Raw genomic sequence first — 26,564 nt, forward strand, 5'->3', positions numbered from 1 at the left:
TTCTCCCTTGCTCTAGAACGTATTTCGGTTCATCCCTTATTTTTTGAGCAGTCGGTAAATTTACTTCCAATAATGGAGGAACGAAGGAATCAGCGTCAAAGCCGACAGGGTGGGATTTTGACGTTTGGACATTTTGACGTTTTGACGTTTCGATCCCAGGACGCCGCTTCCCTCTTCCGAAGCCTGGATCAACGTTTACGGAAAGAGACGGTTAAGGGGATGGGCCTAAATAAGGGCGAGAGGGGGATTACGGTTGTCTTCGGCGACCACAATGGGGCCCGGCATTGTCATGGCGTTATGGGGTGAAAAATGGAAGATAGCGATTTTCGTATTGTCGCGGGGGTGGCTTTTTATGCCTCTCGTCTCCCTCTTCATCTCGCCCTCTTAATACACCTCGCCTCGTGTCCCCGCCCACCCCTCTCGTTTTCTTACATATTCCCATATCCCTTTATATCACATTGGGTAGAAGGGGGATCCTAAAACGATTTCCTCCCGTCGATACAATTTCACGCGAGTCGAGTCCTGGAATTTTCGCCATTTCCCGCGGCGCAAAATTTTGATTTACGAAGTCGCGAAAAAAAGGGGGATGTCGCACAGGTGGAGACCGGTCTTATGGGGTAGCTCTGGGAAGGTGAAACATAGGGTGGAAAAGACCAAACTTAAACCCCGCGGAAAAGCCTGCGTGCTTTTCCACGGTTAATGCCGCCGGGAAGTTCTCGGGGAGAAGAGCTACCCCCACCGCGCAGCCCCCGATTTATGGGGGGCTGGTATATCATATTTTAAGCCCCGTAATCCGTTTCCCACCCCATCGAGGTGCATCCTCCTCGCGACAAGCGGCAACTTTCTCAGGAGGTGACGAGAGGCGCGAGAAATGCGAAAAAATGGGGAGGATCTGCCCTCGGGGTGCATTTTACGCGAGAGGGTGCCGCCACCCCCTGAGATTACCGGGACTCGGTGTAACCGAGAACCCCCTCGTTAAAAAAAAGATTCGCGTGTCTTTCCGCAATTTTAAAAAGATTCCTCGATATTTATTAATGCTCGAGGTCCGCGAAATTCTTTGCCATCCCCTTTGCCGCGATCTCGACGCTGTCAACTGCAGCTTGCAATGCTATTGACACCGGCAATGCAGTCGGTGCGTTCTGACGAGCGTTCGTTCACGCATATTTATAGAATCGCATTCCAAGCTCTCCCACGATTTTGCATTTTTTCCCAGGCGCCCCGCTCGCACTTGCATTCTCGATACGCTGGTGCGCAAATCTGCATGTGCATGGGCACACGAGGTCGGGTACCGCTTCCTTCGAGTCGTCGCACTTTATCCTCCAGATGCACTTCAATTATCCTTCCTACTTTTTTTTTCCTCTCCCTAGATCACGAAGGTGTTAGTTTTGACATGTCTTTTTTTATTATCTTCTCTTGAGAATCAATGAGCCCGGGATTTCGGGCCAGGCGGGAGATGTCGATGAACGCGCGAGGGTGAGCACTTCTCGTCCGCGATTATCCACGTTTATCGCGCCAGCGAACGTTTCTGATTGCTTTCTGGGGACGATTAGCGAACAAAGAGGCGCACAGTTTGCCAGGTTTGCCCCGGTTTGCCCCTCTCTCGGTCGATCTGGCCTTCGCCGACTCGGCGAGCGGCTTCTGGTCTTCTTCTTGCCGCCTCGTCCTCTCTCGCTCGCCTTGGAGCTCCTTCTCGATCCTGCCGATGAGGATCCAGTTCTGCTCGAGCATTATCTCCCGAGGCTGAAATTATAGGCGAGATCCTCGAGGCTCTAAGCCCCGAAAGTCCTCGCTCCGGACGACCAAAGGAAATTTCTCGCGCTTATACGTACAAAATCGTCTGAAAATTGTCTTGATCAATTTTAACGTAATTTTACTTTTATTTAATTTCGTGGTCTCCGTTTGGTACGAACGCACGGGTGAAGGAGCCGAACGAAAGTCAAGTCCCAATCGCGGGAAATTCCCTCGGCGAACTTTTAATAAAATCGCGGATCCGTCCAAACCCTGAAGAGACTTCTTCGGGGTCTCTAAATGCGCGCTAAGTCGGCCCGTATGTCCCATGAATTTCAATTCCGGGTAAAATTGATTCGAGCGGATCTCGCGCCGGAAGTTGGACCTCTTGGAGGCGAGTTTTCCCCCCGGGAAGGAGAAGAAATGAATTCGGTCGAATTTTTCCCTCCGCGATGAAGCCGAAGAACGAGGCGTCAAAAGTTGCCGGAGAACTTCCCAAGAACGCGACCAAAGTTGTTCCCGGGTTTCGTCCACTTTCGATCCTCCCGTCTTTATAAATCCTATTTTTTATATTACGTATTTTTATTTCTTTTCTTTTCATCCTTGGGACGTCGACGAACTCGATACATCCTCCCTCTCTCCTTCTTCTGCTTCCGAGGCGATGTACGTGCCAGGACTTTTTTTCCGGCACGGGCTAACATCCGGTCCGAGGTTCAAGGTCCGTCTCGCAGCATCCTTCAGGAGCCGGTAAACGAATCCGTGGTTGTCAGGATGATCCAATTACGCGACGCCGAAGGTGTCGTCGCGGTTTATCCGACTCCCCTCTACAGGGTGGCGCAGAATCGCGGAACATCCCCTTATCGGTGCGATCCTTTTTTTTATTCTCACCGCCTTTAGACGAGATCAATCCTGGGTAATTTTTGGAGAATAAAAAAGTGGCGGACGAGTCGGGATATGTTTACTAATTAATTTTATAAACGCGCCTTAAAGGGTCGAAGGCGGTTTTTGGCACCTATAGAGGGGAACTCGAGTTAAGAGGCCCTTTCGAAACCACTCGCCTTTCTCGGGCGCATAATGAAATATAGTAACCTCGGTTTAACGGGACGTAGTAACGCATTTCTCGCGGGCACTTGCTTACAAGTGGATATATAAATATCGATGCCCAGAGCTCTCCGAGGAGCCGGCCATTTTTGGGAAAGCGCGTTGGCTGGACCGGAGGAAGCCTCGGTGAGAATTGAATTCGCGCCTCCGGATATGGCGACTTACTCGTGGCTTGACATTGACTGCCGTGAAATCTATCCTCGGACTGTCATATATTTTCAGAAGCCAATTACCGTCAGGAGAAGTCTGGAATGATAACGAATTCTTCGTACCTCCACCTCCCCCATACTTCCTTAAATCTCAAAGCGTTTAAATTATTAACCGTCAACGTTCCGTTAAATCGTTTACGCGTTTCGCCGTGGATATCGCAACAAATCGATCGGGCTCGACGCCCGATTTATCCGCGTCGGTTTATCGTCCACGCGTCGAAGGGTTTATTTCAGGACGGCGTTTCAATCCCGCCCCGGTTCATGTTTCCCGGCAAATGAAGTCACTCAATGGCCGGGCGTCGATTTAAGCGGGCCGAATGACTGCTTCGACGACGCCGTGGTCGCCGTTAACGAAGACAAACTCGAGTTTTATGAGCGGAATGCGAGTCGTCCCTCGCCACGCGAAACTCCTCCACCGCTGCCCTCCTCTCCGGGTGGATGCCCTAGGCTTATTCCGCTCTGCAAACGGAACCGACTTTTTTTTTCATCTTCACTTTTTATTTTTATTCCCTTTCGACCGTGCACATTGTGCCGGTTGTTAAATCGCTAACGGTGCATACGCACGTCCGCGACGCGTGCACGGGTCGGCACGGGCCCGGTGCACCTCGGTGCACCTTTGTGCACGGTAAGTGCAGCGCTCAGCCTCCGAGTGCAGTCGCGGCCGGTGTGCGTGCACGTCCGAGAGCTGCATACACGGTGGACGGGGTAATGCGCCGGAGAATGCCGCGCGTGATCCTTTCTACTCGAGCCCGAGGTGCCCTGTTGCACCGGCCGGGATAAACCGCCCGTTAAAATCCGCATCCCGATTTCCGTCCGTCGACGTCGCTCGTGGATTTTCTTCCGAACCAAACGGAGGACGTTTCACCGGGGGAATCATTTTTAGTGGACACCCCGTACGCGTCGGTTCGATCGTCCCAGGAGTCGAGGACGATCGACTCTGCCGGGGTCGATACCTCGTCTCGACCTCCGACCCCGGGGGGTAGTCGGACGCTCTTTACGATTCGCCGGATCTGCGTGACGAGAATGCACGTCGGCGTAAATACGTCGACCGGAGATGCCGCCTGTTGCCGCGGACGGAATGCGCCCGGAATTACTATATCCCGCTTGGGTTTCCAGGCCGGCGGGTCGCGAGCGGAACGGGCGCGTTTCCAGCGCGTTCGCCTCGGCCGAGCCGGCTTTGACCCGGGTCCCCCGAAGAAATTGGATAGGAAAAATCGTGAAAAAATTGGGAAAATTGTCGAAAGGTCAGGTCGGGCTTTTTCCGGAAATCGAATTCTCGTAGCCGGTCCCCGAGGACCTACCCGCGTGGGCCCGGTCCAGGTGCAGCGCGTGGGCGCGCTTAAACGCGGCCCCTCCTGCGACACCGTCCCCGACTGTCCGCACCCGGAGTGCCCGGTCGCGCGGAGAGATAGCGCTGGGCGCGGCGCGCCCTGTCCCGGAGCGTCAGTCGATTCGCGACCGTCGACCGCGACGGGCCGATCCCTACCTCGTGTGCGCGCAGTCGCGAACTCGCCCTCGCTTCCCCGCGAGCCGCGGGGGCGCGGTCACGTGGCGCCGATCGGCCGGTGCCCTAGGTCGGAATCAAGGCCGCGCGCCGGAAAAGGGGGCGTGCCGGTCGCGCCGGTCGCCGGGCCCGTTGGGCCGCATCCTCAGTCCACGCCGGCGCGCCGCTGCGGGATGACGCCACGTTCGGGCTCCTGCGAGGGTGCACCCGCGCCGTGACCCTACGCCAGGGTACCGCCGCGGATCAGGAAAGGGGGTCGGAGGTAACGCAGAAGCGACGTCGAGACTCGGAGTCGCGGGCGCACGTGGGAAGGGGTGGACGCGGAGGAGCTATTTGGAGCGGAGACCTTGCGGCGAACAATGGAGATGCCTCGCCGAGGACAGTGACGCTCGGCGCGGTCGGGGGAGATAAAGGGAGAGAAGGGGGTTCTCCGAGTCTACGTACAAGGAACGTATAAGAAACGTATAAAGTCGAGGAGGCTTCTCGGCCGGGATTGGAAGTTCTCAGGCTCTCGGAAAAAATCCCAGGAAAGGTGAGAACTATCGTGGGAACGAGATCGGAGCAATTAGTCGAGGGTCGTTGTCGATCTCTTGGAGCGACCGCATACTCTGGGGGCGACCTCGAGGTGCACCTCGCGGCGCGGGGAAGTATGAACTCTAAATTTAGCGGGACGAATTCTCCCCTCGACGCCGGGGACCGGGAGAGCTCGCGATCCGGGATTTATGCGAAACGCGTGCATCCCCGGCCGGTGCAGCGCGGAGGTCGCTGAATGAGCGCGCGCGCGAGGGCAGTGACAAGTGCAGCTGGGAGGGGCGACCCGAAGGGCGAAGATGCTCATCACCAAGTACACCACGATTTTGCTGCAGTCGACCAATCGGCACATCATTAGGTAAGCTTGGGTCGGTTTGGGGGGAACATCGAATAGTGGGGTCCGGGGAGGCCGATCAGCTGATCGCCGATAGGCCTGCCATGGCGATAGCGAGATGGCGCCTCGTTCTCCCGGCGCGACTTCGAGACTGGTTCCAGACTGCGAGATTTAAGCCCCGAGACGAGTTCGGTTTTTCTCGGCCGCGAAAAAGAGAGGAGGGCGAGACCGCGCGAGAAAGGAGGAAGGAGGCCGATTTACGGAGGGAAAGTGAACCGCGGCTAATTTTAGTCGGAATCGGCTGGTCGGTCCTGTTACGAAACTCGGGGAGGACAAAGGGAAAAGGTGGAGAGGAATTCCGTGGATATTAATTTTTGGTGGCGATCTTTATTTTACTTAATTTCAGTCGCATCCCCTCGGGACAGGATGGTCGCGCACCTGGAGGGCTATTAATCGATATCCAGGGGGAATCTTTAATTTTCGGAATTAATTTAATTACTGCCAAGGGGCCTGCGAAACTACCCTCTCCGGGGGTTGGATAGAATTTCTTCGGGTTTAGGCGGGATTTCGTATTCCGAAACCGTTCGGTGCATATTTAAGACTTCAAATTGGTTCCGGGGCTCGAGTCCGGGTTTCCGGGGGTTATTAAATTCGCCGGGGAGGTTTTACCGCGGTAACGGGGCGGAAAAAGTTGGCGGATTTAGCGTTGGACGCGCGCAATCGTGTCTCGGAATAAATTTGCCCCCCCCGATCCCTGCTCGTCTTAAAAATTACCGGCAGAGCATTGATCATCCCCTGCGATTGCTCCGCTCGGCCCAACCTGCGCCTCGTTATTTCCTCTCCTCTTTTGAAATTTCCCCCATTAATTTGCATCGTGTCCGGCCTCGGGACGTAATGCGTCGGCGTATCGCGAAATTTTCCGCGGTCCTCGCAGTTTAATTCCTTTTTCCTCCTTTGTCGTGTCCCGTCTATTGTGTCGCGGACCGGCGCACATAAATATATATAAATATATAAATGTGTAAGTATATATGTACGGGTACATGGACACACCGCAATCTCAAAACGAAATTAAATTTTCCGCCCGAACCGCCCCACTGGCAGGATCCCCTGACTCACCCCCTGGAATGCCCGGAAATGATTTTTTCATCCCCGAACCGACACCCCCTAACTACCCCTTGACCCGATGCCGAGGAGAGGACATCCTTTGTCCTCCTTTTTTTCTATCTCTCGGCGGAGTAAATCCTTTCGAGGTCGGTGGTCCCATTGTCGTGGAGACTTATTAGAGCAGTCCCTCCACTTAATAACACCCCCCGTGTCGGACCACTGTCTCACGGGTCGGCTGGCCCTGACAGTTTCCTGTATAAAAAAAGGAAAACGAAGGTGGAGGGGAAGAAGAAAAGGAAACACCCTCCCCTTGCTTTGCAGGATGTCGATCCAGGATGAGTCTTCCCGTGGGAGGTTTTTCGGGAGGGTCTTTTTTTTTGGGAATTTCTCCTTCACCGGGATTGGGATTCATGAAGTCAGTCGGGATTGCAGGACCTTCGGGGATTTGCATCGGTCGAACATCCTGCGACCCTGCGGGGGTCGAAGGAGGTGCGACCGCCGAAGTCCTTTAATTAAATCGCATCACGGAGGCGTTCTCGAAGGCCTCGTCCTGCGATCGACATTACTCTCTCGTAACGATGTGTACCCTGGGCGTACACGACGAGGGCATCCCCGAGGATCCCTTTGCGATCCTTTACCGAAGAAAGGTCCTGCCCGCGAGAGATAGGATTTATCCGAAAACCCCGCACGAAATTTAAGTGTCCCGAGGAAACTTTTTTAATAAGGACAACTTGTCGCTTAATATGGAAGAAGTATCGTTTAAAGGGACTCGAGGGAACTGCTCCGAAGTCGCAGGACCCTTCTCCCCGAAATTCCTCACGGCGTCCACGTCCAGTGACATTAACACCCCCTTAATGAAAACGTCCTGCCGAGCAATCGGGCCGCGACAAAACCAACTAATTCTTGCCAATTTTCCCCGGCCCTCCCTCTTACTCCCTTCGGGCCGGACAAGGCCACTAATGAAAGCGAAAAGGAATTTATCGTCGATATAAATTGTCCCGCGGCTCTGACGGATCGCCCAATACGGCCGGGAAGGACGTCGATCCCGGGATATATTTCTCAAGCCGGAAATCCGCGGCAGGGAAAAATGAATCGGCTCGTTTATTGCGAGTCCTTGCGAGGACTGCGAGCGGGAGGGGTCCGGGCTTTGGAAGAGAAAAAAATCCACAAAATCTACGGGCCTTCATTTTTTACCTCCTCCGTCACGAAGGAGTCCTCGAGGACGCGGAGGATTAATCGAGCATTCCTCAACAAGCGCCCCCGGCCATTAGGAGCGGAGTCTTGCAACCCTTTGAACCCTCCCATGGGGATACATTCGAGGGAGCTGACCGTCTCGATCTTAATAGGTTTAAGGGAACGATTAAACCTTCGCCTACCGGGGGGTACGACCGGTCGTTATCTCTAAGGATAGCCTTCCAATTTTCGGATATGGAGAGACTTTGAGAATCGATGCCTGTTTGATTTTATTATTTCTGTTTAATAACTTGAGGAAAAGTGGCGGGGATAAATAGCCGAGGGTCGCGGCCGAGCTCTCATCGGGGTCGGGGGTGAGTGGAGCTCTCCAGCGAAGGGGTTGAAAGGGCTAGTCGATCGGCCCTTTCCCTTGATCTCGCCCGGTCTAACTGATTTAAGCGATTCGAGCGATTTAAGCTTCCATTTGGGAGCCCTTTCGACCCTGGGATCGCGTTTACGGGGAATGCCGGGGGGGTTGGGGCAGGTCCGGGGACACACCGCTTCCGCTCACAAAGAGCCCGCGATTCGCATGCCGCCAATTTGCCGCTTTTACCTTTACGCTCCCCTGGAGGGAGGAACGAGGAGATTGGATTCAGGCTTTCCAGTCTGGTACCGTTTGGATGCCGCTCGACCGAGAAGACCCGACGGCCCGATATAGAGGAGGTGCTTTATCGGGTTATCGGCTAACGTCGAGGCATATTTCCTCCCGGACACCCTCGGGAACAGGTGCAACGATGTTGCAACTGCGGGCCATCGAGGGCGTCCCGATAACCCCGGAGTAATACCGCGACCGCGAGATTTTATGCATTTCAAATGAATAAGTAACGAGATGCGCGTCAACTCTTAGGTATTTCAAGATTTACTCCTACCGTACAAGCGATTACCATATAGCGGTAGTAATTAATTTCCGAGGGAAGGTACTTCAATATCCCATCCTGGGATTCATAATGAACGGCGCTCTTATCAGCGCGTCGGTTCGAGTCCTCGGGGCCTCTCTCTTTACTTCGAGGAACAGGTGCACCGGCGATGCAACTGCAGCCGGTGCAGGATTATTCTGCACGCTTGCAAAACCGCTTCTCCGCCGCTTGATTTCTCACCTGGAATTCTGTGTCCTCGGTCGCGGATTTAGCTCGGGTAGGCTCGATTATTCGCGGGGGTGTTTTGGGGAATTGAGGTAATTACCCGGGGGTGTTTCGAGAAAAGGGCTGAATCGCCGCTTTTTGGCGGCGAAGACGAGCTTCGCGAGTCTCTCGGGATTCTTAACCTTGGAGGGTCTCGATGTCTCTGGCCAACTACCGGGTTATTTCTGGACGGCCACGTAGCGCCGGGTGACGTCGCGACGTCCCCGACGCTTCTTGCCCTTACGGTCGTCCCGATGGGCTTGCTTTTCACCGGTTAAATTCGCCCCACTTTCCGAAAAGAGTGTCGCGCAGATAGGAATTTTTCTGGCTTTCTGAAATTTTCTCTTGGCGGTTAAATATTTTCTTTTCGTTTGACTTTCAATCATTTTTCACGTATCTGCAGGGGGTGATAGGAAAATTCGTCGATCCGGTCCTTCGGTTTTTTTTTATTTCTTTTCCCTTTTCTTATTTATGGGAACTCTCAAATTCGGGGTCTCGGGTGAAATTGTTAGTCCACCCCCGGCCGCGGGGATATTTCAACGCCCTCCCCCCCGTAATCCCTACACCCTGAACTATGGAATCATCTCTCTCGTGTTTCCCCATAATTCAACTCGGCGCCATCGTCGCTCGGTGTTTCTATGGGCAACGACTAAAAGGTCCATCCCTCCGGCGAGCAACCCCCGAAAGAAGTTTCGCTCTCGGCCTCCACAAATTACAGCCGGCCTCCTGGACGTACGTCAATGGTTACTTTTTAATTAAAACTTTCGCCTTTGCGGTGCGATCCGCCCGTCAGGTATCCCCCAGGGGGGGAGGATCGACGAAGGTGAGGAAAGATTTCAAAGAATCATCCCCCCGAATGATTCATCCTTACAAGGCTCCGATTCGAGGAAGGTGAGACAAAGGGTTGACAGCTATATAAATTTACTCGAGGGAGGAAACTCGAGATTGCTTCGCGAGAAATATCTTCCCCGATTTTTTTCCCTGCCTAATTGTTAATCATTTTTGGTGAAGGGTTGTGCGGTTTGGTAAGGGAAAAGCGACCCCCTGGAGACCATTTCCAGGGGGTACTTACGAGACGTTCATCCCTTCGAGCCGTTAACGATCGAACGACTTGACTTTCGACGGGTAAAAGATTCTTTGTCCCACCTCCCCTCTGCCGGGAGACCCCACGCGAAGAAATATTTGCGGGGGTGGACAAAGTCCTCGGCCGTGACGACCCTTCGGGTCCAGGCGAGGAGGGAGGGGATCTTCGGATGCGAGAGTTTCCGGCATAGGATTTTTCCCTCGACCATAGGTTCCATCCCCCACCGTGAAAATTTTCTCCCTTGGAAGTTGACTCGGGGAATTTCGGCGGGATAGACACGGCCAAGGGCCGCTATTAATCCCTCGGGATAAGACCTCGCACTTGACTCGGTACCCGCGCTAATTAAATTACAGCCGTCGCAGCTCGGAGTGTCTCGCGTGTGTGCGCATGCACCCTCGCGGAGCAGACTTTCCTCGCCAAAAGCGAGAAGTCGAGAGCCGGCATTAGTTGGGAAATTTCGTAGGTACACCGTATAAGAGGGGCTTGTCGACCGAATATTACGTATTCGCGGTGGAGGGGGTGCAGGGAGGGGGATGGAGAGGAAGAGGGCGAATCATTGTTACGAGATGTTCCGAGCGAGAGGGAGCGTTCGCCAAGTTGGAACCACCCTCTCCCACGGAAGGGTTCGACGGCCAACTCCCGGGGGTGAGTTTTGCATAATCCACCGGGCCGGTGTATCATGCGCGCGGTTTACTTCGGACGGTGCCGAAGCGCTCCTGCACCCTCGGCGCAAAATAATTGATTCCGGACTTTCCGGGCACCGAAATAGCCTCCCGAATCTGGGGTAGCTATCCCCGCCTCCTCCTGGAGGTGCATTAATTACGAGCACAAATTCGGGGGGAGTGGGGGCGGTACCGGGTATCCTAATTTCGGAGCGCGGCGCAGCTCGCGAGACGCGACGCCTGGTTCGCGAGACTCACGGGAGTAATTTGGAGAATTTCAAGGTAATTATGGTGCTCGAGGATGTGAATACCTCTAGAGGGGTTGGAAGATTTTTTCTCCACTTTTTCGTACGAGGTAGAATTATCTCGAGGGAGGGATATCGTCTTTCTTGAGGGAGATCCCAGAGATGGAGAATCTCCGGAGTTGCGCGGTTCTCTTCGTGGTCGGAAATTAAGAGGGACTCCTGGGCGCAGATCGAGGACCAATCTTGCACGTGACGGGACTCCGGGATGGACCTCGGAAACCCGCCTTCCAGATTCTCCGTCATATTTTGACGCGTCCCTCCGAGAAGGGCGGAAGACAAACGGTCCACCGGATGCCGCGGGGTTGGCTCTCCCGTTTTCCGAACTCTGACCCGGGCTCGTCCATCCGAGTGACCGGTGGTCGCCTCGTTATCACCGCTGGCCTCCAAATGAGACAAGAGATGGACGCGGAGCCGTTTGTCACCATGGGAAGATGGACGAGGGGGGAGGCTGGACCCGGGACCCATCGAACCCGGGGACTGCGGCTCGATGTACTCCCCGAAACCCCGCGACCCCGATGATCTCCTCCGAGACCTCCTGGAATCGCCTTCCTTCGGGAAAGACCTCGTCTAGACGTCCCTTCGTTACGACGATGACCTCGAGATAAACCCTCGGTCGTTAGGGAGGCTTTTCCAGCTTTTCCTGCTTCTTCTCCATTTTCTTACACCTTCGGGATTATCCCGCACCCCCTTGTCCGAGGTGCGACTTTGGGCGAGACGGGCGGAAAATGTCCTGTAATTTCCTGCAAGCAGATCCTTGAGCACCTACAGGTGCGTTCCAGTTGCAAGAGTACCGTCGCAGTGGGAGGGATAATTTTATAAATATTCTTGATGGGCTTTCTTATATTTCTTTTTTCATACTTTCCACGGCTCGGATGTTTAATTCAAGGTCCCAGACGGGGCTGGGGAAAATATACCTCTGCGAAGCGCTACCTCCCTCGTCTCGAGACGAGGCCCCCGTACTTTTTAAAAGACGGGAGGCCGAGAGAGGAGGAAGGGAAACGGAAGTCCGGGGAGCGCCAGACGAGGAGGAGTGGAAAGTTCCTCGGGACTCCCGGGGACTCTCTTCGGGATCCTTTAACACCTGAGGCACTCCGGCCGGATACTTACCGTAATGATGTCGACACGCGCATCTCGGCCCCTCCTTTCTCGGGTCCACCTCTTGTTTGCCATACGCTACGGTAACATCTCCCCGGGGGTCTCGCGGGGTCATGAATTATTCACCGGGGAAAAGTTTTTTAAAATCATTACCGCTTTTCCGCCGTGCTCTACTTGCCGGATAAATAATTTAGACGGCGTACCTCGATGTAGCAATCCCACTCCTCGAAGGGACCACCTGCGGGCCCATTGCTCCTCGTAATTTGTCAAATCTATTTACGAGGGCATATTTCATTTTATCTATTCCTTTGTTATTTAATTTATTCCCGGATTTGTGCCGGGGAGACGTGCCCTAAATTCGGCGTTAAGTCGGGCACTTTAAGACCTGGATTACGAGCGGGATCTCGGGAGGAATTCATCCGGGAAGCGGCATCCTCCTCGTGGTCCACGTCGAGCACTCGAGGAGAACAAAGCAATTATTTATCCGAGTCTGGCGACGCGTCGGCCCCGAGGAAGATCCCTCGATTTGTCCCGCTTTTACGGGACGACCCGAGGATGATCTCTGGCCACCGGCGGTACGTTTCCTCGACCCCCTGATCGTTTCATCACCGACCTCGACGATCTCCTTGCTCCTGTACAGCCTCCCGTAATGGTCGCGTATATAAACGACGCCGAGAGACGAGTCTCGTTTCTCTCCGTTAACGGGACGGGACTTGGGAAGACGGGGACGATTATTTACCATAAAACGAAAGGGCCCGGTATTACGAGAAAAATTCTACAGCTGGAGAAATCGCAGACTTCGCTGCCTCTTCGGGGATTGTTCGCGGGGGGTGCGCCACTCCTCCACCTGTCGATTTCAATTTTTCATCTTTCAGACCGCATTTCAGGGAAATCAGACAGCGATTATCCAGCCTTCGAGGAGAACGGGGAAAATTGCTGCGCTAGTCTGGCATGCACTTTTTTGGGGGAACGTTGGCGGAAAAAATAGAGCGATCGCTTTGGGATGTTTATAAAATATGGGGGGGTAAATGGGAGGTGGGAAAGGATTTTACCGATAATTTGAGAAAACTGTGCGGACCGTCCGGGACAATGTCGGTTTGTCCTCGCGGACGTAAATCGCGACTCTTATCGATCTCGCTGGCTGAAAGCCGATCGGTGTTGGGTTCCCTCCGAGAAAATCTACGACTTCGGTTTTGCCTATCGATGTCAAAATGTCGCAATTACTTAGCGACCGCTATCCGCTATCCATCGCAGATTGCTTCGTAAATTGCCGGACGGTGAATGGTACTTCTCCAATTTTTATCGTTTATCCCCTCGACCTCCATTTTTACGGATGGTCCTGCCAAGTGCATCGAATTATCCCGAGGATATCTTTTTCCTGGGCGTAGAAAGCTTCCTTCTGAGGGCGATCGGGGAATCTTGAGAACACCGCTTTATTCCCGGCGAGGAATCCGATTTTTACCGAAAGTCCGTGGAAAGCCAGGCAGACGCGAAAGAAATTAACTCGAAGAAATCTCAGCGCGAGAGTTGCCAGGAGTCGAAGAGAAAAAGAGGAGCGGAGGAGTTTATTGCTCGCTCTTCTATCTCTTTACCGTGGCCCCTCCTGATTGCACCTTCGTGTCTCCGAGGATCCCAGGGTTCCCTCGGTGCTGAAACCGCGAGAGGGAGAAAATGCAGCCGGCATAACCAGAGCGTGTCGAAATTGCTCGACTCGAATTATTACATCTGACCAGATTTTCTCACGATGCGCGGATCACTCTTAATCATTATTTCCCCCGAATTTGCCGATCCCCCAATCGCCCTAATTAGCAGTCTTTCAATTCTCGGAGACTCCTTCATTCATATTAAATTTCATCAGGCCTCTCTCTCTCTCTCTTTCTCCTCTCGCTATAACCTGTCTTCGTATACCGTCGTAAGTCGCGAGCTCGATCGCGCCCGCGTCGCTCCTTCTCTCTCGCACCCGCGGTTTCTGTATCTGCTCCTCTCTCTCGCTCTCTTTCCTCCCCACTTCGAGCACCGAGTGCGCGCGCGACCAGTAGGCAATCCAGAATGAAATAGTAGCGCATGCGCGGGACTCGCCGCGACGACCGGCCGCGGATTCGCCGGACCAGTGCGCGAGTCGACGTCCGCCGTCGCGACGGCCGCGCCAGTGCGACGTCGACGGCCGACGGTGCGCGATCCTCCGACCTCGGTCCCGGTGCTGACGTCGCGACACCGACCCTCTCCAAAGTATGCCGGATGTCCGATTCCGCGCCGCACCCCCTTATCGGGACTTCCGCTATCACTCGAGAGCTTCACCTCATTTTATTACTTGTTTTGTCATTTTTTTCCTTTTAATAATTCTACCCTCATTTTGAGAAGAAATTGATTTCTGTGCGCGGAAATGGGAAATTTGGAAGTGCAGTTTAGAATCGTTATCGCTTATCAGGGTGCTTGGGAAAGTGGAGGTCGCGGTTCATCCTTAGAAGGAAAGGAAGGAGAGGAAAAAATTGCGCATTACCCTGGCACCTCTCGGGACGAAAAGAGACCTCTTCCGGGCTTCCGCGAATCCTCGAGGTGCTAAAAACCTCGCCGGTTTTTACGATCCATTTCTGGCGGGTCGTACTTTCTTCGGTTTTTTTTTTCCTTCTTTCCGGCGAAGTGATTCAACGAGGTCTTATCCGAATTGCACTGCCGGAACGGTCCTTTTCTCCTCTTTCTGGCCCCTCGTATCGGCCCGTCCTGGAAGTCGGGATTCGCGCTTCCGAGGTACACCGAAGTGATATTTTTACGACGACCCGTAAAAAGCGAAAATCGATTTTCCTCGCCGAGAAAGACGAGATAAACGATGAATCGAGTGTCCCCTTCTCCCTGCAAGTTGAGTCCGTCAATGGAGGTTCAATGTCGATTTCCGGGGCGATCGGTCAAGGCGAATATTCTCTCTGTTTATCGAATTCCACGGGGAGATATTTCCTCCGTTTTTCCGTTTATAAATAAATTCGCCTCGCTGGCAGATTCCGCGACGGCGAAAGGCGCGTCGGAATTTCAGGAATTCCGGAAATTCAATTTACTGCCGACCTGCGCGATCCTACGCCATCGAATCGTTAAAATACTCTCGCAATGTCGCCTGTAGGTACAAGTATTTATACATAGGGAAGTAAATATATATTTTGTATAAATATCCGGCCAACCTGATTCCGGCCGACGAAATGGACTGCCGGTTACTCAATCATCGTTCGGTCATTCGGATTTATTTCCATGCCAAAGGGGTTTTCGACCGAGATATGCGTGTGCTTGGCAGCGGAAAAAAAAAAAAAAAAGAAAGAAATCCTACGTTTTCTGTCCTCTCGCCATCGTCGACATTCAATTACGCCCGATGCATATCGGAGTAATTCCGGAAATGACGGACGCGTGTCGGTGACATTTTTGCAATTTCCCGCCGGTCTCCATTGGTAACATTGAGTGGCACTGATTGGATATCTGGGCTTGACCGTTTCCCCTAACCGGAGGTCCTGGAGAGGTCCTAGGGAAATTTTCCGATATAAATCCAGGAGGCAGGAGATTCATGCTCATCCCCCCTGGCTTTGATTTCCAGCCTTTTCCTCGGGAAGGAAAAAAGGCTTCCTCGTTTCCGCATATATGGCATATTTTATTCCTGAAGGGGACGTCCGGCTTCCTCTGGGATATATTCACGGCACCCGGAGTCCCTTTTCGTCCCGAGGTCCTTTATGTCCTGCAGGTTCCCTCGGTACCTTCGACCAGGAATATATTTCTGCGAATCGTGACACGCCGAGATTTCTTCTCGGGCGAGAAAGAGAACGACCTGTCGTCGGCTCCCTTTCTCCTTTTCTCGCCGGGGACGTTCCTTTGATCTTTTTGCTCGTCCTCCTCTCTCGTGTCTCGTTTTTGCGGTGGATGTAAAATACGAGATATCGAGGGGCTGAATGCGAGCCGGTGATTCGAGAATCGATCATCGATCCGCTCAGCTTTTCATCGCCTCGGTTAGTATGCCGAGCGACGCTCCCGCGAATCGCTCCTTAATAGAGGGGATGAAATTTTCCGAACGACGGGATTTTTCTCTTTTTTAATACATACATAAAACTGCACTTCCTAAGATCGAATTCTCCCCATTTCTGAGGGAGAACGTTCATTTCTCATTCGAGTGATTTACTTCGCCAGAATTAAATGAATCGATGAAAAATTGGGGTTTTCCCTTCACCAGGGGTAGAGAGGAAAGCGGAGAGAAAGACTATTCGTGCCTCGTCGAGGACGATTTCCGCGCACAATGCGCTTCCGGCTCGACTTTGTGTCGGGCTGATAAGTTCGGGGACACTTCCGGTGTAATTTGTGCTCCCGCCGGTAGTCGGGTGCATCCCGGTGCATCCTCGCGCAACATGCTACCGCCCATATTAAACAACATCAACGGCGACATTCTAACTCTGTACAACACCAACGCCGGGAGGAACGCGAACCCGCGGACCACCAGAGGGAGATATGCCGAGATCGGCGTGAAAAGGTAAACGCGTAAAAAAGGAGATTCGAGGCGGAAATAAATTGGGAAAGTTTCTCGCGCGGGGGTTTAACCAGAAGTCCTCATTGCGGGCGAATGCAATGATTTACAGGGAATCGTTAAATCGTCAGAAACTCGATCGAGTGGAGGCGCGCGCGCAGTTGGGGGTGGCTTCGGAGGGCAGCGCTTATTAAACAACCCCCGCGGGTAGAATGCAGTTGTGCCGGGATGAAAACACCCTTTATGCGCGGCTATATATCGTTGCGTGGGGGTATATGCATATTTACGTACACAAGGCCGGGTATAGATATATAATTGTATATTATGTAGAGGGGCGCGTGCCCGGCAAACGCTGCTCGTAATATCAAGAGCCCTCGAGTGGCATTTCGACTGTGGCGCCAAAGCACCCTCTTTGACCCGTTAGCCCTGGCAGTCTTTGATGGTCGGAAGAACCTTCATTAACGTTTTCCGCGAGCCCGCGGCCATTTTGCGAGCGTGCTCCTCTCTCAGCCGGCCATTTTGCGAAACGCGATCACCCCCGGAGGCCTTGGACGGAAATCGCGAAACCGCGAGATCGGCCTTGGCCAGGTACGATCCGGGTCAGTTTGCGTACATAGACCCGTGGGTACCGAGGTACCGAGCGTCATCGGAATTGTCGCGAGGGATCGCAGGATTATTTTCCACGGGAATTTTTATCACTCGGTAATTAGCGTTCCTCCTAGTCGAGGAGGCGATTTCGCGATCTCCAGGGGATGCGGCCAATTTAACGAGGCGACCTGCCGAAACGGAAGGACGAATCTCTCTCGAGGAGGAGTCCATTCGCGGTAACTCCGAGAGATAAGCGGCTTATCGTAAGCGGCTTACCCAAGAACAAACCGAAGGGCTTCGCCCCACCTCCCGCGGCCACTTTGCTATCATATTTCCCATTAAGCGTTGATTAAAATCGATTTTCATATTTCGAGGGAGCCCTCCTCCTTCCCCCCCGCCACCTCGAAAAAAAAATTGCAAAATCTCCGCGACTCGGGGGAATTCCGCGTTACGATTCGCGCGGGATGATTTAGGGACTTAACGATTAATCGGCGCGGTTTCCCCGCAGAAAATCTGTCCCGCCTTCGTTTCGCCCCTCGCCCACGTTGGGCCGGTCATTTAAACCGCGTAATGAATAAATCAATGCGCCTCGCGTGTGCAATAATGGATCCGCGCATATGTGCGTAATCGCTGTATGCACGCTGCCACGTGCTGGCAACGATCGGGCTTTATTGTATTATTCCCGAGCACTCGACCGGCGGCCTGCACCGCTCGATACTTACGCGGGTGCATACGCATACGGAGAGAAAGAGAGGGAGACTCCTCGGGTGCTTCGCGTGCGTACGTAACGTAGAGAGAGCGAGTCTTCGCGGGCATGTGCATATGCACCCGGAGAGCGAGAGGCTCTTCGGGGCGGCTCGACTCTCGTACAATATGCACCGAGCACTGTTTTATGCACAATGGTCAGCCCGGTCTCGCCTGGTCTCACGTCGGATCGACGTCCGACTCGAAACCCTTTCCCGGCGGTATACAGAAATTTTTCCACCCCCGAGAGGTGAGTCGAAATATTTTATTTCATTTTTTTTTTTCGGACGAGAAAGGGAAAGGGGCGAGCACGGCTCGTTGATCACCAACCCTGACCGACGCCAAGTAAGGGAGAACCTTATGTACGGGGAAACGCGATACGTTAACTTTGTACACCGTTGCGGATCGATCTCTGCCGCTCCGATTGGAGGGTGGACCTCCTTTCGCGATTTCCGCCCCACTCGGGGATCCGCTACCGAAGAGGACGACCCGCAACACCTGACGATGAGTTACGACTCCAAGGTTGGAGGAAAATCGTCCAAGGTGTAACGGTGGCGAGAAACCGAGCGGGCCGAAGCGCGAGGGGAAGGTCGCTCGGCGGGACGGGGGGAAACAGACCGTGTAGCTACTTAGTGCGTGAAGTGTCGCGTGTTACCTCGGGTAACCTAACCTCGCTTCACTCCGGTCCCACCGTGAAACCCAAGAGGCACTCTTTGGCTTCGGTTTCACCGCGCGGAGAGTCCCGAACGAACTCGAAACCGGATAGGTTACTGCTCGCCCACGCGCTTTAAACAGCCCGAGCCGGGCATTCCGAGGTTTTTCTTCTTTCGCAAAAACGCCCCCGAAGATTCGTCCCGGTAGCGGAATCGTCGATTCCTCGGAAACCTCAAGAAAAAGGGCTCGCCGACGGAAACGGACGAGAACGTCTCTTCCGAGAGGAGATAATTTGGCCGCGCGAAGCGTGACGAACGGGCACCCGAACTTTCTCGTTTAACGTGGGTTGGTACGAGGAATGGTACCGAAATTCCGAGGCGGAGAGATAGCGGGGTTTCCTCCTTTCCGACGAGTCAGCAGAGCTACGGGTCTCTCCACGCGAGGATACGTTATCCGACGCTTGGGTGGAGTCGAGCCGCGAAAAAATGCACTTGGCGCGAGACTCTGCCGGGAGTACCGATAAAGGGTGGCGGGGTCGTTTGAGAAATTTCACTCCTCGCGTTGCCGGGAGGAGTTCTCATTTTTTTCTTTCGAGTTTGCGCCTCGATCCGCGAAACCTGCCGTTTGCCTCGAGCTGGAGCTACGTCCTCGTTTACGGGGTGTTTGCCGTGTCAATATGGGGTCGGGGGTTCCATGGGTTCGTCGGAGCGATTCCGGCCGATTCATCCGGAAGTCCTCCAGGAGTTTGCTTCCGCGGCGGATGAAATTAATCCGATCGCCCCTGGAGGAGGACCCCGAAGAGCCTTGTTTTCGAGCCGGCGTCCACCATGAGTCACCCTGCCCGATATTTCCCCGTGACGAAGCCCGCCAAGGGAGACCGTATCGAAAAGTTGGCCTCCTTAATCGCGCTCCGGAAGAAATTGGAAAAGTTGGGGAAACGCTCGGCCATTTTTCACCTTTAACCTCCTTCCGCCCCGACGAATCCTCTCGGACTCGTAGCCGCATTTCCTGGCCCGATAACGAGACGATCTCGCGTCGCCGATCGCGGGCCGAATAATTGGAGCAACGCCGATGTATTCTCGCCGCGACCTTAATATCTCTGGCACGGCTCGTAATTGCGGATCCGAAGCCGCGGCTGTGTCAATCTAGGCTCAGCCTGCTAAACTCGCTAAAACAGGACTCGAGCTAAGCCTCCGAGACTAAATGGACTCTTTTACCGCTCGTTCCGCCTCGCCTTCCTCATCTGGCGGATGAAGAGCTCCTCTCTTCGGCATCTCCACGGCTCGGCGGGGTCGGGAAAAATACGGAGAAAATTCACCGAGGAATTCCTCCGATCTTTTTCCGCGTGACGGAAGTTTACGAGGATTCTATTTTGAGGAAATTCCCTTTTCGGTGGAAGTCGCAATTGTCCGGGGTATTTACCGTAGGGGAAGAGAAAGGTTTCCTTGGCGCGGACTTAACCTCTCTCCGGGGCCAGGAGACGCGTGATTCGCGATCGCACCCCTGAATCGTCGGCGTGAAATTTCCGCGGGACCGGAGACGGATTGGCTGCATTCCAATCGTAACGAGGTGGCGGACGTCTGGAATTGCTTTCGGGAAGCCTCGCGCTTTGAATACGAAACCAGAACGACCGCCATGTTTGACCGAGCGAGCATCTTTCCTTGCTCCGTCCTCCCCCGAGCAAAGTCTGGGCTTAGGGTGACAAACCCGTCTCGGGATTCCCGGCGGAGGGAAAAGAATTCCTCCCCTCTTCCCCGATCCTCTTATCAGGAGACATTCGAAGCCATTGAAGGACCATCTCGATCCATTTCCCCCGCCCCCCATTTCGTCGATCTCCAAACGTCAAATTCACTTCCACCTTTATTATTTATCATCTCTCATATTGTGCAGCTCTCACCTTCCATCTCCTGATAAAGGGAGAGAAAAGAAGCGAACTTCTTTTCCCTCCCCTCGCCACCCGCGCTCTCCGAGGTCAGAGGCTTGACCCGACCGCGACGTCCACCCCTTCCTTGCCCCGGCCGTGGCATAATACCGCTGCACCCCGGTGCACGCTGCTCGTTAATGCGTAAACCTCGCGCCGCCATCGACGGCTTCCCCGGGCCACGTGTCGAGAACCTCCCATCGCCATGGCAACCCCCATCTGATCTCGCAGACGGGCCGGCACCCCCCCGGGCGGCGTCCCGACGCGGCCGCGGCAGCGCCGCGCTCGCCACCGCGAGGAAGGATGTCAACTGTCAAACGCACGGGGACAATGCGTCTCGCCGGCCCCCCCCGCAGTTTTGCATGCCACCCCTTCCCTAGAGCCGCTCGCCCGGAACGCCCTTAAACCTCCCCCGAGAGCAAAAATCGCCCCTTTGCGGATCCTTCGATCGCGACCCGTCGCGTCGCGAATTTCGAGGTCGGTGTTCCCGAAAACGTTGAAAATGTTCTAATATTTGATCGCCTCGATCTTGGGGGACGATGAGACCTCTTAAGAGAGGAGCTCCCTTCGAGTCAATATTTGACATCGTGCAAGCGAACGGTTGATTACCCCTCGCGAGGAATCCTTTTATCGAGCTGCAAGCACCGTGCAGGGGATATTGCTCTTGAACCTTCCCAGGTTGGAGAGAGGGAGAGACAACGACTGCGAGAGAGAAAGAGAGCGTCCCGTTACAGGTCGTGTCACCTCGTGACATGATCTTCGATTACGTCGCGTGACTCGACGAGGGGAGCGTAATGAGGCGCCTTGTAGATCGCGATAGTCCCGTCGGGGAGGTCTTCTTTTCGGGGAAAGGATCGTCGCGAGATTCCTCCGAGGGTGGATTTTTCATCCCCCAGGAAGGCCCCGAAAAAAATTCCAGATTTTTTCCCATCCCGCAATTTTCTCTCTTGGTCATCGGTTTCCCTCGATTTGCATTACCTCGTTACCCCGATTGCAATTCCCCCGGGCCGGGGGTGGAAAGCACGAAACGGGAATAATTCCCCATCCCCCGTGTTTCTCCGCGTAAAATGTATTTTGTCGGTTATCTTTTTTATCTTCTCATATTTTGAGCAGCGGAGGATTTAATTGGATCGGATCGAATCCCTTCTCGAGCTCGATCGAGGAGCTTTCCGCGCCCTCGGAAATACGGTTTCACCCTCGAGACCCCCCGCGAACTTTTCAACCCCCTCCGCCGTGTCGCCCCGCGACATGATTTTCGATTATCTCCCGCGATTCGACGAGGGGCGACTTAATTAGACACCCTGTACGTGACAACTGTTTCTCGGGACCCCTTCCCGATCCCTTCGCCCTTATGAATTTTTCCCGCACCCCCTTAGCAGTTCCCAATTACCTCGGGTTTTCTCCATACTTTAATACTAATTACGCCGACGCGTTACAAGAGATTTAAAAAAATGTATCATATCGGCTGCTGGGGGAGTTATCTCGAAAATCCAGGAAAACTTGGAGTTGGGAATTTTTCCCCGTCGCCGGGGGTGTACGTTGTGTCTCGCGCATGTATTTATTGTTCGGTTTGCAGGCTGCTTACGCTGTCTCTGATTTATTTCAGGAGCGACGTCTTCCTCGAACCGTACCTACAGCAGCATGGAACCGTGCAGGTCGTCAGCTCGCCGAGTACGCCGCCACCGAACCCTCTTCAGCATCATCAACTTACGCAGTTACATCATGTACAGGTGAGGAGACGATTCGTCGATACGTAGATATCGATCGATTTCGACGTCGCGACGCCGATCGGGCGTTTTCGAATTTATCTTTCCTGCGGAGCTCTCGTTTCGCGTTTAGGCGGCGATTCAATTTGAAATGCAGACTGACGCTGCGGTAGTTTCGACTAAAGGGATTAAACGCGAACGTGCGACGCGTGCCGAGCAGGAGCTAATTGCGAATCCAGTAATGACCCGTCGCGAGGAGTTTACGGCCCGACAAAACCGCCGCTCGGGATTTGCGTAAAGACCTCGCCATTTTCGGCCGGGAAGAACCTCGACTTTTTTCGCCGCCTCCTTGGGGCAGTTTGTAATTTTTATCCCCGGGTTTTATTGGAAAGAGCGATCGGCCCGCCCCGATTAGACGGATCAGAGGCCTAATCTCTCTTACGGGGATCGTTCGGCGAGACGAAGAGAAAGATTCGAGCCCGATAAATCGTCGAGCGGCGCGCTCGGTCGTTTCGAAAGGATCCGATCGGTCACCATCGATCAAATTGACGCCAGGGCCGCTGGTGCAATAAAAAAAACCCCATTGAAAATGCAGGCCGGCTCTCGAGCTAATTTCTTATATATCTAATTTAATGTAAGAGGTCCGGCTAAACGAATCGCGAGTACCCATCGGCTGCAAATTGAGATAACCCCGCGTGGCCCGCGCGTAAACCCCATGAGAATATAATGCGGCATTAGAGTGTATTGTCACCGACCCCGAGGGAGGATTTACGTCCCTGAATTGCGGCTTAAGGGACGATTCGCCCGAAATTTCCATATTTCCCACCTCCGGAGCGAGCCTCTCCGATTCCGTCCACCCTTTCCTCGCGGCGAGGCTGGCGGGCCACCGTGCAACTAAATTTCACCGGCCAATGGAAAATTAATTGCCCCGAACTGCCGTGGAGTCGTAATTAAAGCCGCGATCCCATTAAAACACCCCCCGGGTCGAAATTCCCGATTTTCCGGAACGTGGATAGATCAATATTTGCGATTTTCTTGAAAATTCAATTTGTCCAATTTTTTTTCGAGTCGCATGAGGTTTTTCTTTTCACGCGGAGGAAGTTTCAAAAAGAGGGCGATAAGGGGTTGGAGTTAAATTGGAGTCCCGTTTTCCGGTATATTGGCTGGAGAAGCAGCGATTCCGCGACTTTAAGGCTGGTACTTCCGCGAACTCCGACCTCGACTCGGCTTTCCAATTGCGTCCCTCGTTCCCCCCTCGGCGCTTATCTGGCCACTTTGCTTCCTCCGTACCTTCCTCGGTCCGTCCTGTACTTTAACTCCACCCTGGGCGGACGGTAAGAGGTTATGTTATCTCTCGGCTCGGTCCATAAAGCCGGGCGCGCAATCGGCCCTCGCGATAGGGACATTTGGCCGAGCTCGCACCTGGCGACGCAATCTCCGCGACCGCGGGGAATATATTCGGCGCATAAATGGAGAGAGGTGACCATCGCCTGGGAATGGCGAGCTGCCATTCGCCCCCCGCGAGTCGGCCGTCTAGACGCGTCGTCGACTTTTCCGAGGAGGGTTGCGGAAAAGCCGGGGTGCACGGGACCGCTCGTCTCCTGCCACTCCAGGCTTCGATATGGACCCTTCGGGGCGGTCGAGGACCCCGGGAAACGAACGAGATCGAATTTCCGATGCGAGGTGGAGGGCCGCGGCCGATCGATCGCCATCTTGCCCGCGGCGTCCCGACCCCGAACCGCCGGGAACAAGAGTATCGGCTCGTATTAACCCGATTTTCCCATTTCAGAGCGAGGAGTCGCTCTCTTCCGGGGCCTCGGCAACCTCCGGGGAGTCCTCGGGCTCCTCCGAGGACTCCGGCGGCGAAGTTGCCTGCGACATCACGCTCATCGAGAGGCTGATTCGGTCTCATCCGATCTGGTTCCTGCCGGGCATCCAGAGGGCCGGTGCTTTCCACTTGTTGCAAGGCAAAGAGGAAGGGGTGAGTCATCTTCGAGTCCGTTTCATTTTTAATTCACTGGTCGAAACGATACGGTTAACGATATAGTTAGGAATAAACCTCCACACTTCCCAGCGTGCACCGCGTCGGGCGGGGAGCGCGCGGGATTTGAATTTCAAACGGAGCACCACGGGACCACGGCAAATACGGGGCTAACGAACGGCGCAAACGAAGCGGTCTCCGGTGTATCGTGGCGTCCACGGTTAAGTAGACACGATATTTCCCGACGCGCCCGCTATTTGGCAAGGCTGGCCGGTTTAATACGCAGTAAACGTAATGGCGGCGCGGCCCTGTGATATACGAGCGTTCGATCTTTGGCGGGTCGCCAGCCTCCGATCGGGAGGCATTGCGCGTGCGCGCGAGATATACCACGAGGGATTTCTTGCCGGATCTCGCGGTTTTTAACGTCCCGACGTCCGACGAATTAACCGCCTCCTTAAACCCCGCGCCATTTTCCGGAACGCCGGGTAACGCGACGGCGGACAGGATGGCTGCCTCCGATTTTTCCGATCCCCTCGGGAATAGGAGGCGCGTTCCTAAGGGAAACCTTTTTCTACCTTTCCTCTCGATTTTTGGAACCTCCATTCATCGCGGGGCTCGCGGACGTTTATTCCTTGGCCCGCGGAGACCGATCGACCGTAAAGCCACCGCGGAATTTAAAAGCTGCGGTCGGCGAGCCAATGGCCGGTCTTAAATTTCCGGACTAAATCCGCTTTACGATCGCGGCATGTTTTACTCCGAAAATATCGGCGGACGGGTAGCGGTGTCGACGTCCTTCGGTCGTCCGAGGGGGCGTCCATCTTGGATGTCCAAGTTGGACCATCCTCTCGGCGGAGTTGGCAGCCTCGACCGAATCCGCCGTCTTTCTTTTTCTCTTATTTTCCCGCGAGCACCGGTATGAATTTTCCCGCGTTACGAGGTTAACCCTAAACTATCAACGGATAGGACGCGGGGATTTGCCCGACCGCTGACGCGGCTGCACGCAATCGACGCCGGAGCTCTTCGGCTTAATCGCCGGAATGGCCGCGATTGTTTCGCGACAATTTACCCGCAATTGTCCGATGCACCTCTCGGAAGCGTCGCACCGTTCCGGATGCGGCTATCGCCGGCGGAACGCACGCATCGCTTACGGGGAAAATGCGCTATCTTGCTCCCGATTCGGATAAATCCTTGAAAAGCGATCCGCAACGATCCGAATAGCACTAGAATCCAAGATGGCGGAGATGCGCCGTGGTTTCCCCTTTTCTCTTAATTCTCCTGTTTATACCTACGCGCACTTCGGAGGCAACCGACTGCACGTAAAAAGCCGGAGTTAGTTTCACTTGGAGGGCGTACTCGCGCGTGCGGAACGTGCAAGTCTAATTGCAGGCATGCAAAACGATGCGCACCGTCTTGAAAACATTGTCGGATCTCTCCCGCTGCCGCTTGGAAAACTGTGCCATTGCCTGCGATAACGAGCGCGAAAGCGTTTCCCCGACATTCGTGGGAAACGTTTCGCAACGGCATCCATGCGCCATTCCGCATCCATTGTACATCCATTGTGGGCGCATTGCACATGCGAAATGGCAGGAGAACGCTCGCGCTGAATTGCACTTACCGAAATCGAGGGACAATTTTTTTTTTTTATTCCGGGGAGGTACATCGAATCGATAGTCATTATCCGTTTCCTTCCTCCGATTATTTTTTAAGGGGTCATATTCGCGACATATTTTCGCCCATTTTTGGAGGAATGCCCTCCGCGGGCGAATAATAAACCCATATCGTGGAGCACGCTCGGGGACATTTTTCCGGCTGATAAGCGCGCAAGAGTCGCGCGGTAATCAGCGGGGAAAAAGCCCGGTGAATGGGCCAACGTGGAAGGCGGGCCATCGGCGGCATTGTTCGCCGGGTGCTCATTGTTTTCGAGCTTCGTTAATTGTTACGGGCCCGGGCCGGCTCATCGGGACGGGCGAATAGCGGGCGAGCCGAAAAACAATGCTCCTCGCAATTACTCTCCATAGACGAGGCGCACCCCCTCATCCATTGCCCCCGCCCTGCTCTCTCTCTCTCGGTACTCCGCGAAGTGCGGAAAATTGCACGGCGGGACTCTCCCTTCCGGGATCGGCGGACTCGCGGAAAAATTCCGCCCGGCCGGGAAACGGCTCCGGAATTTTCCTCTCATGGACAAATTAATAAAAAAATTGTCAGAGGCTCGATTTTGACTTTGATTATCATTTTGCAGAATTTCGTCGTCCGGCAGTCCAGCCAGACCGACACGATGGCCCTCTCCGTCAGGCTGCCGACCGGCAAGGGTCCTTACATCGAGCACTACCTGATCCAGTCCAACAAGGGGAAGCTCAGCCTCGAGACCAGCGAGAATAGGTTCGACAATATCCCCTCGCTGATCGCCCACTATTCCCAGTGCTGGTGAGTCGCAGCCCCGTTCTCGATGATCCGCCATTACCCCCAGCCG

General features: G+C 54.2%; 1 protein-coding gene across 13 annotated transcripts in view; it reads left to right on the forward strand.

The window, feature by feature from the left end:
- LOC105696402 (protein sprint) overlaps positions 1-26,564 on the forward strand; it is a 70,724-nt gene that overhangs the window by 34,660 nt on the left and 9,500 nt on the right. For 7 of the 13 annotated variants that reach the window (XM_012418828.1, XM_012418829.1, XM_023434466.1 and 4 more), the window contains exons 1-5: positions 14,149-14,240; positions 16,170-16,506; positions 22,014-22,137; positions 23,903-24,094; positions 26,334-26,518. In XM_012418828.1, the coding sequence (XP_012274251.1) occupies positions 16,184-16,506; positions 22,014-22,137; positions 23,903-24,094; positions 26,334-26,518 (824 nt within the window). In that variant the 5' untranslated portion in view covers positions 14,149-14,240; positions 16,170-16,183. Of the gene's footprint in view, positions 1-14,148; positions 14,241-16,169; positions 16,507-22,013; positions 22,138-23,902; positions 24,095-26,333; positions 26,519-26,564 lie in introns of those variants that run through there. The other 6 variants (XM_023434470.1, XM_023434474.1, XM_023434475.1 and 3 more) reach the window with 2 other exon arrangements.

Source organism: Orussus abietinus, unplaced genomic scaffold (assembly GCF_000612105.2).
Source record: "Orussus abietinus isolate OABI.00-Male unplaced genomic scaffold, Oabi_2.0 scaffold15, whole genome shotgun sequence".
NCBI lineage: Eukaryota > Metazoa > Arthropoda > Insecta > Hymenoptera > Orussidae > Orussus > Orussus abietinus.